The 13,392-nt window shown below is 45.5% G+C and overlaps 2 protein-coding genes across 2 annotated transcripts in view; one reads left to right on the forward strand and one right to left on the reverse strand.

Moving 5' to 3' along the window:
- Positions 1-1,189, forward strand: part of frtz (WD repeat-containing and planar cell polarity effector protein fritz) — a 35,588-nt gene extending 34,399 nt beyond the window's left edge. The window contains exon 27 of the mRNA XM_089560360.1: positions 876-1,189. Coding sequence (XP_089416486.1) covers positions 876-917 — 42 coding nt within the window. The 3' untranslated portion in view covers positions 918-1,189. The remainder of the gene's footprint in view (positions 1-875) is intronic.
- LOC149329624 (leucine-rich repeat-containing protein 57-like) lies at positions 976-11,967 on the reverse strand. The gene is made up of 5 exons (XM_089560362.1): positions 11,725-11,967; positions 11,387-11,522; positions 9,388-9,656; positions 6,856-7,041; positions 976-4,124 (listed from the first exon to the last, which is right to left on the reverse strand). Exons 1-5 carry the CDS (start codon positions 11,803-11,805, stop codon positions 4,083-4,085), a joined length of 714 nt encoding a protein of 237 aa, XP_089416488.1. The 5' UTR covers positions 11,806-11,967; the 3' UTR covers positions 976-4,082.
- Between the last annotated feature and the right edge of the window lie 1,425 nt (positions 11,968-13,392).

Raw genomic sequence — 13,392 nt, forward strand, 5'->3', positions numbered from 1 at the left:
TCAAAACAGTAAGCTTAGCAGCATGTCCCTCTGCATATTCATGTTCATAAATTTTAAGATACAAAATACCTTATATAGCATTTCTAGAGTTGCATTCATCTTCTAAAAAAAAACTTGTCTTTTCAGGGCTTGGTTATTTGAGACTGTCGATTTTGATGTTCTTTCAGCTGTTGTGTTTTGCACATTTGTGTACATGCCCGCAGAAAATTAGCAGTTGGTGTTCCCCCCCCCCCCCAGTGTACTTTGGGGAATCCCCCAAGACACAGTAGTTTTTAATTACGGATACTGTTACGCATCACCGGAGTTCAGCCATAGAGTTGCAGGTGAATGTTATACAGCTTTCTCTGAAGCTTTGCGGTTGAAGAAAAGTTAATCGTGGACAGGGGCGAACTTTTCCTGACCTACCAAGTTTCCGAGAAAGCTATGCAGTTTTTCTTTGTATCGCTACATTTCATCATCATCATCATCAGCCTGACTGCGCCCATTGCAGGGCAAAGGCCTCTCCCATGTCTCTCCAGTTAACCCTGTCCTTCGCCAGCTGCGGCCATCGTGTCCCCGCAAACTTCTTAACCTCATCCGTCCACCTAACTTTCTGCCGCCCCCTGCTACGCTTGCCTTCTCTTAGAATCCACTCAGTTACCCTTGAGGACCAGCGGTTACCTTATGAGAAATTTCTCCCTTTGCTATTATGCGATGCAAAACTGGCTTTCTTTAGGTCTGCATGAACAACGGAGAGCAGCATCGGGAATGGTTAATGTTTCAATGCGGTGACATGCCGCTCCTTATTTGCACTTCAAACTGTGTTGCTGCATGTTGACGAGATGCTGCGAGTGCGAATGTCCTCACTGCTGTGCATTGTCTCTGTTCCTCTTCAGCAGGGTCAGGGCATCCAGTGCATCCACTTCGGAGTCGTCTGAGGGCAGGCCAAACGAGACACCCGACGATGCCAGCCAAAGAATGAACGCAGAAGCAGGCTTTCTGCGGAAATATGCATATTTATTCTCAACCAGGCGATGTGCGCCACGAATGTACACCGGGAAATGTAGAGTTTCATCATTCTTGCCAGGGGTGTCACACGGGTAGAGGAGGCATATGCGTGGTTGTCCACTGATAAGTGCTACTTGCCACAAATGGCTCAATGGCTGTGGCATTAATACTGGTGAACAGCGCAAAAAAGGCGGGACAACAACAAGACAAGCGCTGACTATCAACTGGGTTTATTGAAGGACGGAAGGGTATATATAAGAAAACATGACACAAAGAAGTAAGAAGATAAAGTGAAAAGGGCCGTGAAAATCAAAACTTATCTCACATGTGAAGTGATGTAAGCCAATTCCTTGTTGCCAATTCCTCACTTCACATGTGAGATAAGTTTTGTTTTCACACTATCTTCTTACTTCTTTGTGTCATGTTTTTGTATATATACCCTTCCGTCCTTCAATAAACCCAGTTGATAGTCAGCGCTTGTCTTGTTGTTGTCCCGCCTTTTTTTGCTCTGTTCACCAGTATGAATGCATACCAACTCGCCCAGATCTCAGCCTTACTAGCCGTGGCATTATGCTGCTGAGGTTAGCCTGCCTTAAGGGTCACATAATGGTAGAGGCGGAATGCGGAAAGCAATTGTGTGCAGAGATTTCAGAGCACGTTAAAAAACAGAGATGGTGGGCAGAACTGTTTCGGAGATTTAGCTTTGGAGAAATTCACTATCTTATCTTTTTGATCAAAACCACTGCAGACTAACACGTTCACCTTCTCATGGATAACCAGTGCATCACGTCACGTATGCAAGCTGTGCGGTTATGATACTGATTCACGCAATGAAGCCGTCGTGTTGGTCAGAGTTTCCAAGAACCCGCAAAAAGCGTGCTTGCAAGGTCACTATTGTCATCTGTTGGTGGCTCAAAGAAGTCGGTTTTTCACCAGTGACACACGGGCTTTGAAATCCTGTGCCTCAATGAATGTGTTAAGTAAGCTGTTGCTTAGAGAGCGGTTGTTTAAGCGGGTAATTTATTATGCGAGGATTAATAATTTCAGCCACCTGATGTTCTTTAACGTGTCCTGACATCGCACAGCACATATCTTTTCCTGATCAGACACCACAAACCCATTGCTTCATAACTGCAATTGTCGCAGGACATACACAAGGGAAATAAACATTTTGCACTTGATATGGATGAAGACATGTGCATTGCTTGCTGACAGCACGCCTGCAGTAGGGTATCTGGGACAGTCAAATCTATTTTAGCAGAGGAAGTAGTACTACAAGCTCAAAGCCAAAAGCGTAAATGTGGTGAGCCTTGTCACTTTTTGAATGGCGAGGCCTGTAATTCATCTTGCACACTGCATGCAGTCTTCAGCTACAACACATTAGAGAAGGTCCTTCATACAACTGACTCCAAGAAATGAAAGAGAACATTTAAAATTTTCACAAGTGCTGAAATGTGCTCTAAAAAGTCTTGCAACTGTGCGTGCTGTGCTTATGTTTACAGAGTTTGAATGTAACTGCATGGCAACGATGTTTGTGTGTGGACATCTACTATGTGTACAACGACCCCGAGCGGGCGAGTTACTCTTGACTGGGCAAATCATTCTGATGTCGCAGTCATCCTTTTTTATTTTTGCAATCCATTTGGCAGTGACCGAATTCTCTTCTGTGAGAGGAGGAAGAAGAAAATTTGAGTTCAGCTGGATCAGTGATGTTCCGTTTCGGAATCCCCCCCCTCTTTTTTTTTTTTTTCAGGGAATTTAGAGAGTAAACTTTGGTAAAAAGGGAATTTTTAGGTTGTTTCATGGAATTTTATGAACCAAAATTGTCTCACTTTTTCTAAATTGCTGGAGTTTTCAAGCTTCTGCAGGGAAAAGGGGACCTGAATTAGGGATGTTTGAGTCTAGTTGAGGGAATTTTCGGTTACGGCACGGAACACCACTGCCAAGGTAGAAATATAGCATCCCAAACAGTATATATATTCAGGGGTTAAGTGTGATGCGTGATCATAACAGTTGAGTCTATTTAGGGGAATCCCCCGGGGTGGAGTAGGTTGCACTAAAAGTAATAGGGGATATTCAAAATTCCGCAAGTGCGCTTTCCCGCATAACAACGTTGCCCAAAAACAAGATGGCTGACCATGTGTTTCCAGCTGAAACAAAGCAAGAAAGACTAGTTTTTTGTATGATTTTTCCAAAATACGTTTCTTACATTCTATCCACACCTTTAGCGTCTGTCCTGTAGCCCACGTAGTTTCTTTATAGCAAAGTCAGCCATCTTGTTTTTGGCAACATAGTTATGTGGGGAAGCGCACTTGCGGAATTTTAAATATCCCCCATTACCCGTTAGCATCCACTCGACACCAGTAAATAAGTACTTTTTTTTTTTATATACAGTCGTAAATCTATTCCAGGCAGCCACGAAAATCTGAATAAAGAAATTCAGAAAGAGGCACAAAAGGATAGTCGGTCGACTCTTGTGAAGTAGCTCTGCACAGCGCCGATATATGCCTCACATACACACATATAAAGTGACAAAACTACAATGGTGCTAAACTGTGTTTGTGTCAAGACTGCCGGAGAGAGTATGTGCCGTAGTTGTGCGTTACTCCCACTTTATATAGTTGGTGGCAATGGCACAGAAGCTCAGAAAGTGTAAGAGTCTCAGTAGCAGTAGAAAAAAAAAAAGACCGTCATTATCTCGGGACGACCACTATCTCTCAAAATCTTCAACCAGAAACGTCTGGAAAGAGCTCAAAGCGATTCACCATAGAGATGCCACAGTATTTACATACTAGACCGTAGTATATACAATAACGAGCGCTTAATAAATATGGACTGAATACGAGCTTATAAGGCGATTCGTTTTTCAAGGCCATGACAGTGTCTACACAACGCTGAGCTGCGTTTCGATTCTAGGCTATACATCGTTACACATTTCTCTTTTGCCTGTCTGGAATGAATACCATGCCATGAAGCAACATAAATTTTCTTTCCAGCGCATCCCAGCAATGCATTTCTTGACCAAGGAGCAGAGGAGTTGATCGGACGCTCGTCCTTTGGGCATAAGTGAAGCTTGGGGGGGGGCTCTCGGTAGTTCAGAACATCTTCTTCTTGGTAGCTGTATATCGTTCCATGTACTGAAAGAAGGGAAGCATAAGCTGCTGTGAGAATGCTGCGGTGAACCAGATTTAGTTGTGCTTATTTGACACTCGTTACTAGGGCAAATTTTTAAAACCAAAACTCTATGAAAATTAGATGCTGCTAGATTGTAATATTAGACTATTACTTATATTACTAGACCTGCGGTAATAAGCTCATTAGAATAGATTACACTCTATGATTATTAGATTAGAATAATAGATAAAAAGTGCAGCATCTGATCTTGCAGTTTCCTAGCAACCGCATGCAGTGTAGTCATGCTAGATTTTTTCCATGAGTGTTTAAATGACTCAACGCATGCTTCAAAATGTCATCGAACTCTTTCGTGGCAGCCATTCCAGTGACCTGGTCCTTGCATGTCTTAAAGTCCTTTCGAGGCTTTCTTTGAACGTGTATAAAGCTTAGTTGTCATTGCTAACTTCGAGTAATTAGATGCAATGCTTCTAACCTTTCTGAACTCATTCACACATCTCAGCTTGTTGTTGTAACTGCATGGCTATTCTCCGCGCAGCCCTAATTGTCACAAATGATAGCAGCAATTACTCTTGCACAACTGGACTATAGGCCACTTAACACGAAAGGTTATGCAACGTTAATCTTAGCTGGATTCATTATTCTGTTCATAAATTTCATGGAAGAAACAAAGGTTTTTAAACAGGGTATGCAGACTTATGTATACAAAGTGCAGGCATTCTGCGGGATGTTATAAGGTATACGATGCCAGCACTTCTAGTTCACCTTGCGCAAATACACATGCGAGAACTCCAGCCGTAGTGGTGCCATCCAGTTTTTACAACACGAACTGTATTTGCCAGCAAACCAACATTTCTCGTTAGGCCTGGGAGCTGCAGAATTTTCAATGAAATAAAAACAGAGCAAATTTATTTCGCATTCATTTAGTTACTGGCGAGATAAAAGCCAAGTGTCCCATTTATATCCACTGAACATACCGAAAAACGCAGTAGTGACAAATTCACTCTGCAGTGGGGGCCCTGCCTTCAGAGTGTGTTGCCATGTCGGCAACACTGTCTTCTTGTGTATGCAATAGACATATACACACTAGAACCTTAAAACAGCGTATGCTACGGCTTGGATGTAAAAAGCTCCGCCTTAAAGGTGCACTGAAGAGGAATCTGAACTCGTCTTTTTGCCGCAGGAACTCAATCTGCACGTTCTGAGCATTCTTAGAAACCTCGATTTATTGCCCTGTATGACTGATTTTCCTAATTAAATCGAATTAACGTCCGGCTCCCACCTTTCTTTTTAATTCTCCCTCGTACGGTGGGCGGAGTTGACCAACGCGGGGAGTGCCTTTCAGCCAGCTCCGTGGAGGCTTTGCTTTCGCTTTATTTTGTTTTTTAGGTTTCCGTGAATAAATAGTTTCATTCGCAGATAATATAGCCGCAAAATAAGCCCGCAGAAATAAATATACGCACGGACTATTTGCTTCTACGGACTACTACGCATTACTCCACCGATGGCAGAGCGGCAAGCCGCCATGGGACTGGCTGAAAGGCACTCCACGCGTTGTTCGACTCCGCCCACCGTACGAGGGAGAATTAAAAAAAAAAAGGCGGGAGCCGGACGTTAATCTCGATTTAATTAGGAAAATCAGCCACACAGGGCAATAAATCGAGGTTTCTAAGAATGCTCGGAACGTGCACATTGAGTTCCCGCGGCAAAAAGACGAGTTCAGATTCCTCTTCAGTGCACCTTTAAGGGCGATAGTGTACACACACACGCACACACAGAAAGAGAGAGAATTGGCTGTTCTCAACTTGAAAGTCATAGATCCCTGGGAGTCCCATACCCTTCCTGGCACAGTGGTGCAGCAGTCAAGCGATGCGTCACTGTCCTGCAATGGCAGGTGCTGCCACTGGTGGGACTTCCCAGCAACCTCTCGCAACCAGTTATTTTATTTGCCATCTGCCACAGTGGGCAGTTTGCTCACAACTGGATGGGCTGCTTGTTATGATGCCACAAGGTCACATGACCTATTTGGCCCACACTTTCCTCTTAGGTTGCTTCCTCGCGGATTTTTCAGTCATAGTCAACAACGCCGCTGTGAGATTTTAAGGCGGGAGCCTTTAATGCCCCATCGTTGTCGACAGACGATTATCAGCAGAGGTGTCACGCTTTTCGGTTGGTAGAAATGGTTATGACGTCAGAGTGCGCGAATTCGAAGTAATGAGGTCACCCATGGATGCCTGACGCCCCCTTTTGGAGCAGACGACAAGTAATAAAATAGTTGTCGTCTGCTCCGACAGGGGGCGTAAGGCGTCCGTGGGTGGCCCCATTACATACCTCATTACTGCGAACAGAGCCATGGATACAACCGAACTCATCGAAGCAGATAGAGAGAGTTGTGCTAAAGACGCAGTCAAAGTGTGTAGTTTTAATGTGCAGTCAAAGTGTGTAGTCAAATAAAGCACTAGTACAGCACAAACAGTCTCGCAGTCAATGCCACACAGTGCGCCAGGAAAGGCTTTCGCCTTGCAGCACTTTAGAGAGCCAAAGTGGCCCCTGAATTTTTTCTGAAACACAAGCTCCCCAACGCTATCTCGTTAATATGCAGTACTGAATATCAGCGTACATTACATACTAAAGCCAAAACGAAGCATTACACACTGTCGCGCATCTGCAGCAAGTGGAAGAAGCAAGTCAGTGCAAAGCGAGTGGCAGTGTTGTGATGAAGGAAAAGCCACGCACCGCGTCGTAGCCTTCTTTCTCCTGCAAGTCCTTCAGCTCGAAGAGGTTGCCCTCGACTGCCAGCAAGGAGACATTGGAGTGCCTGAGCAACTGCGCGGGAATGGAGTTGATCTGGAGGCAGTTCTCTTCGAGCCGCAACACCTTGAGCCGGGGGCAGTTGGCCAGGCTTTCCGAGACCATGGAGATCTGCAGCGACAGAAACACTTGCTCAGTTATGCGGCGAAATCGTTCAGCCAAAGACAACTGTTAGAGCTTGCATTACTCGACACAAATTTTCGGCACCCAGGACGCTAAGGACAGCTCTATGCAATTTTTATTCTTAGTGAAATTTGATTACTTGGCCCTTTGTCACTCTGCTGATGGTCATTCAGCAAAAGGAGATGTATTTATTAAGGCGAAGACCTTTTATGCCTCATTGTTGTCGACAGAAGGGTGTCAGCAGGGGTGTCACGCTTTTTCTAGTCAGACCAGAAAAAAAAAATCTTTGTGCACGATGGGATTCAAACCACTATCCTTCCGTACCGCAGCCGAGCGCACTAATGGCTACGCTACTTCCTGCCAACGCATGTGTAGTTCTTTTCTAGGACGCTGGAGAGTGTTTGCAGAAAGGCGTCGAATCAGACGGATGCCTCCCAAACGCCCTCCAGTGTCTCCAGCATTTAAGATTCGCAAACAACTGTGCACTTAATTAACATCTTAACCATATATCAGTGACACAAGCAGCAACACCGCGCTAAAGGCTTTTGCCTCACCGCAGTTTAGGTCAACAAAGTGACCCCCTGAATTTTTTTGCTGAAGAATTTAGAATTTATAATGGAATATTTTTTTCTGCCACTCAAATTTAAAACTCATGATCACTAATAGAAAGTGCGAGGGCGCTGTGGTCTATCCTCGGTTATTTGGGGGAAAAAAAAAAGAAAAAAAAAGCTGCCTTCCTGTCACTGCACTCTGCTTGCTCGTGAAAACAGCCTGTGGTGATTGAGCCCTTTTCTAATGTCTCAATGTCTCAACACTTACTCTGTAGTCACAAGCACTCGCTCCATCCTTATTCAGTGAAAATGCTTGATGATGATTTGGCTGATCTACTAGGCTGCTCTGAACTCAGTGACAACAGTACCTGGCAAAAGCAGGCAACTTTAAGGATTCATATTGACTACAATCGTTGCAGTGACCACAGTCAAAGCACCAATGTGCGCTCAATAAGCCACACACTCGTGTATGTGCACGATCCAAGACTATAACCTCCTCCAAGTCATTGGACACTGCGGTGACAGTCATGGTGGCTTCCTACTGTGCTACCACTCTTTTAAGTCAAACGAGTGACACCTTGAGAGAGCAATGATGTAATATCTCGAAACCCCAGCTTTAGTTTCCCAACACCTCAGCACAGTCACTTGCAATTATTCTTTCATTAAAAAACGCGCTAAACCTTTGCGAGTCCCCTTGAACACACTGATGTGAGAGGATAAAAGAAAAAAAGCTGACCAACGTGACAAGGAAAAGCTCGGGCTGAGTTGTGCGCCAACTTGTTCCCCTCTAGAAAAATCCTGAATACCCTGGTGGCCAGGTATCCACATCAAGTGTTTGACGTCAGTGTAGACTTTTCTGGTTTGGAGGATCAAGGACGCAAGCAGGGCGGTCCTACTCTTCATGAAGTTTCGGTATGCTATTTTTGAGCCCGTGAGTATGTATTTCGAGGCTGGATGTATAGCAACAAGAGCTATAGCCACCTCTTCTGCTGTTGTTGGGTCAAGGATGACTGCTGTAAGTCCATCAACTGTCTGCCCTTAGTGGACAACTGCCACTGTGGCTAGTACACCTTCGGGACCTTCGGCATCAACATAGAACATGCCTGGTTGCTTGCCATAGTGTTTCTGAGTTCCGTTTGCCCTTGCTTGTCTTCGTGCCTGGTGGTACGTCTGGTGCTAGTTTCTTGGAAGGGGAGTAACGTTGAAGCATCCTCTCCAGGCGCCTGGGATGGCTTGTTTAGTAAGGAGGTTGAGGGGACAATCAATATTGAGCTTGCTGAGGACCCTTCTCCCTCGGAATCAAACCAGTTCAATCCACTCGCAACATACGATATACAATAACACCTCATATTAGAGTGGCAGACATACCTCACCTGCCAAAAGCCCATGCAAACACGAGGATATTTACTTCTGTAGACTAGACTACAGATTGAGACCTTCCACAGCCTTTATGTACTACAGGCCATAAACCTGGATTCAATTGAATCAAAACGCAGATTTTGTGGGTAGAAGGTAGACCTGTAATATATGGTATGGGCCCGCCAAGAAACCAAGTCGTTAACTCGGCCAACACAGGACGGGTGGGAGGTGGCACTGTCTAACTCAACACAAAGAACGTCAAAGTCAGCTTATCGAACAAGCAAGGGCAGCAGCTTACACCAATGGAGTCCCGGACTAACGGCACTACCCTCCTTCTTTCACCCTCTATGTACTAATGCAAAAATTTTCATCACCACTGTGACAAGGATCTTTTCAACTTACACAAGTAATGCTGCATACGCACCTGGTTCTGGTTCAGGTTAAGCTCTGTGGCGTGCAGTTCACCAACATAATCCGGCACCTCCGATATCCGGTTGCGCGAGAGGTCAAGCACATCCACGTGCTTCAGGCCACAGAAGCACTGCGGGAACGTGGAGATCCGGTTGTCACTAAGGTTGATATTGCGAAGGTTGCTCAGCTGGCACAGTGTGTCGGGAAGCCGTGCAAGGTTGTTGCTTGCCAGGTTCAGTGTTTCAAGCTTCTTCAGCTTGCAAAGGGAGTCTGGGAGGAAGGCTGCAAGAAGAAAAAAAATTGCAAAACAACGAGTCTCATTCTTGGTACACTAGTAAACACGTCAAGTAGACTGGCTCCAAAGCACAGACAATGCAGAGCCCTATAGAGCAATGCATTAACAAGATGACAGTGTTCTGCACAGCAGTATGGCTCTTGTGCTGTCCAGTTCGTTCCTGTTCGAGTGAGGAAGTGTGGTTTTTGTGCCAGACCACACCCATACCTCCAACATCTTTTCAAGGTAAACAGCCTCTGCTCTTCGTACCAGAGGCATTCAAAATGTGATGAGGAACCCTGTATGTCTTCACTTCCATACCTTCCTGCTTAACATGCAGAAGAAAATAAGCGTGCAAGTGCATGGCTTCTCATAAAGTGCCCAACCTTAATAACAACTGCGAGCAAAGTGAGAACAGCCTGCTTTAAGCGATTACAGCATGATTAAGATGGTAGTTGAGGCATCCACGGAAATGGAACGCTGGCGCTCCCAAAGAACCCAAGGGTTCTGCAGCACCTAGTTTAAGAACCCCTGCTAAAGACCAATGCAGGCAACCTTGTAACCTTCGGACAGGGATTGTAGCTTCAGGGATTGTAGCTGGAAGTGGCTCCAGTCTGTCACATTTCAGCTACCATCGCACCCAAAAGATCTCTTATCGAACCCAATAGGGTGTGGTGTGGACACCCATCACACCATTGGTGTGATGGGTGTCCACTACTGGGTGTGATGTTACCTACCCCAGAGTTGCCACCTGTCAGGCTACTGATTCAATCCCACCACATTTAATACATTTCAAAGTCCAGATCCGAGGGTACTAGGCACAGCAGAAGTTTATGAGCTTCTATCACAAAGTCTGGTTTTCATCTACACAAGTGCACTTTTCAGAAACCTGTCGAATGTCATTTCCCAACATTCCACACACACTAAATGAACAGCACTTCGCAGTAAGCGGCTAACTTCACATGTGAAATACTTCCCTGCTTTCCCTACAGAGTAGTATAGAAATGTTGGATGTCCTGAACCACTGGCATCCTGCTTGGAGCCTTTTTAAATTTGAAACGTGGCAAACTGAACATAATGATAAATCATAGATAGCACGGGTAATTTATCGAGCTTAGCATACAGCACAGTAATGAAAACCAAAGCAACCTCCTGGACATGCTGCGATTTCCAGATGATCTAAAGCCACAGCCCATCTCTGCTAAGTCGCGCTGCTGACTCCTTCCACCAAGAAACCGCACCTTACGAAATGCTGTGTGGTTTATCTGTTCAACCAGTCACGAGATACACTGCAAGCATGTCTCTTTACTCTGCAACGCCACTGCCGAAGTTCACGAGGTAGATTAAGGCAAACAGTCCCCCGATGCGCAACATAAATTTGATCCGGTGGGATTAAGCATTCTTGCCACACCGAAAGTTGGCGATGACGCAAGGATGCCTTCTAATTTACCGGCCGCAAAAACAGCGATGAAGAAAATGCTATCCTGTTTGTGTGATAGGCAAGACTGTTTTTACAACAAGTTCCCCTCGGCGCACAGACTTGAGAACGGTACGTAATACGGCCCCACGTCATGACTTCAGAACGGCTTTCGTGCATGACCTTGCAGACCTTGCACTTAACTGTTTTCCGCTGTCAGTATGCGCTTCGGTCAAAGCAAGCCAGAGCGCACTTCCATGGCCCTGCCGATCAGCTGACACACCCAGATGTGACGGTGCAATCTTGAGCCATTGCACTTACCGATGCGGTTGTTGGCGAGCGTGAGGTGCTTCAGCTGCTCAAACCTACTTATGGACGCTGGAAGCGATGTTAGCTTGTTCCCTGAGAGGTCTAGGGTTCGAAGTACGCCTTCGATGACGGACAGTTCCTTCGGAAACTGGATGACACGAGAGAGACAAGCAGCTGAACAACGGTATGCTCTTTCGTCAAGTAGCGTTGCATGTGTGGGCCTTAACAGTCTAAAAACTAAGGAGTCGCCTAACCAAAACACGATAGAACACAACGTTGGTACGACTGATGCGAGTAAACAGGGCTACTGCTACTACTGTGCTCGTAAAACGTAGTGGGATGTCACTCACCTCTTTGAGATTGCTGTTGGAAAGCGTACAAACGCCCGTCTTGCCAGCATTTTGAATGTGGGGCTTTATCGAGTTGCCCATTTGATTACACACGAGGGCGAAACTTTGCCCGTCCCTGTGGAGTTTGGTGGAGCGATTAATTTAAGATACAATAAAGGTAAACATTAGTTCGTACGCGCACCGTGTCGACTGCGCTTAGCGCTCCCCGGAGCTACCGGAGCGCTGCTACCTGTGAGAAGCCGGAAAGCCAATCAAAAGACAAGCTAAGCCGCAAAGCAAGAAAGTTTCAGTTTCGTATTTACAGCATTGTGTTTAGAATTTGTAATAATTCCAGTTTTACATCCCTGCGTTTACTGAGCCTCTCCGATCTATTACATATGTCAAAGAGATAAAAAAGATTTCACAGCTGTTAAGATCCGGGGCTGTATTGACGCAAGTTATTGCTCTTGGGACAACAAGTGCACTTCTCATGACACATTAATCTTCGCAATGGATTTCAGAGCTCACTGCCCTCAGCGGCTATTAGAAAGACGCACGGCACCAAGAAGTCTGGAACCTGACGGCTGATGTGCCTTTCCTTTATGATTTCGTTATACAGTCGAGCCCACATAACGAACGCGATGGTCACCCGGATTGCGTTCGTTGCATATATGAGGTTCGTAGTAAGTGGACTTCCCATGTTACAGCCAAAAATACAAAATCAGACAGTGTAAGTCGGTCATGCGCGCCTGTTTATTCTTCATCATCAGCCTGACTTCGCCCACCGCAGGACAACTCCCACTCCCATATCTATCCAATGAACCTTGTCCTGTGCCAGCTGCGGCCACCCTACCCCCGCAAACTTCTTTAAATTCGCCATCTTAACTTTCTGCCACCCCCTGCTACGTTTGTCGTTACCCTTAACCACCAAAGAGGTTCCAGAAGAGGGCAGATACGGGCTGGTTGGTACATGTTTTACGAATTGGAAAAACAGCGCAATCAAAGACGAGACACAAGAGAAGGACAAAACACCAGCGCTTCTCTTGTGTCTCGTCTTTGATTGCGCTGTTTTTCCAATTCGTAAACCAAAGAGGTTGCATATATTTCCAATATTCTTTTAGAGATCTTTACATATTAACTATTCACAACTAACACTTTCGGGGGCACTGCTCATGGGTAGCATATTGCCACGTATCACTATAGTGGCCGTTCGGTCGCGCTCAAGGCCGCAGGAAAGGGGTGCTATCATTTTTGTTTGTGACGCGAGAAGCGACTGGACTAATCTCAATTCATCACAGGCAAGATGCATCTACGTTTTTCCAGATTACTGTAGATGATCTTGACCTGTTATCTCGAAATTTCCTCGCCGGCTTCAAATTGAGCGATGCCACGAGCGGCAGGCATTCGTAGTTCGACGACTGACAAGCACGTTTGTTGCTTAATTACGCCCCCGCCGAGTGATTCAGTTCTTTTGCGGGCACAAGTCAACCCAAATAAAGAGCTTCGTTTGCAAGTTTTGTTGCTGTCTTCCTGACTGCTGGATTGCCGTGACTACAACGTGACAATATAAGCATGACCCGAAGTAACACAAATGAAGTAGTGCATGACTGCCTTGTTGTGTAGCGTTGTAATATGCTTTTGTGGGAAACGCCTGACGGGAGTAAATAAATAGACGATGAGACATCAGCA

This window comes from Amblyomma mixtum, chromosome 9, assembly GCF_055824585.1.
Source record: "Amblyomma mixtum isolate Tamu chromosome 9, ASM5582458v1, whole genome shotgun sequence".
Classification (NCBI taxonomy): domain Eukaryota; kingdom Metazoa; phylum Arthropoda; class Arachnida; order Ixodida; family Ixodidae; genus Amblyomma; species Amblyomma mixtum.

What these genes read in the sequence shown, in the direction of transcription:
- LOC149329624 (XM_089560362.1), bottom strand. Translation starts at nt 11,805, where the DNA reads ATGGGCAACTCGATAAAGCCCCACATTCAAAATGCTGGCAAGACGGGC. An exon ending in GCTCGCCAACAACCGCATCG is followed by an intron (nt 9,657 to 11,386) that starts GTAAGTGCAATG and finishes TTCTTCTTGCAG; the next exon opens with CCTTCCTCCCAGACTCCCTT. An exon ending in TTAACCTGAACCAGAACCAG is followed by an intron (nt 7,042 to 9,387) that starts GTGCGTATGCAG and finishes CTGTCGCTGCAG; the next exon opens with ATCTCCATGGTCTCGGAAAG.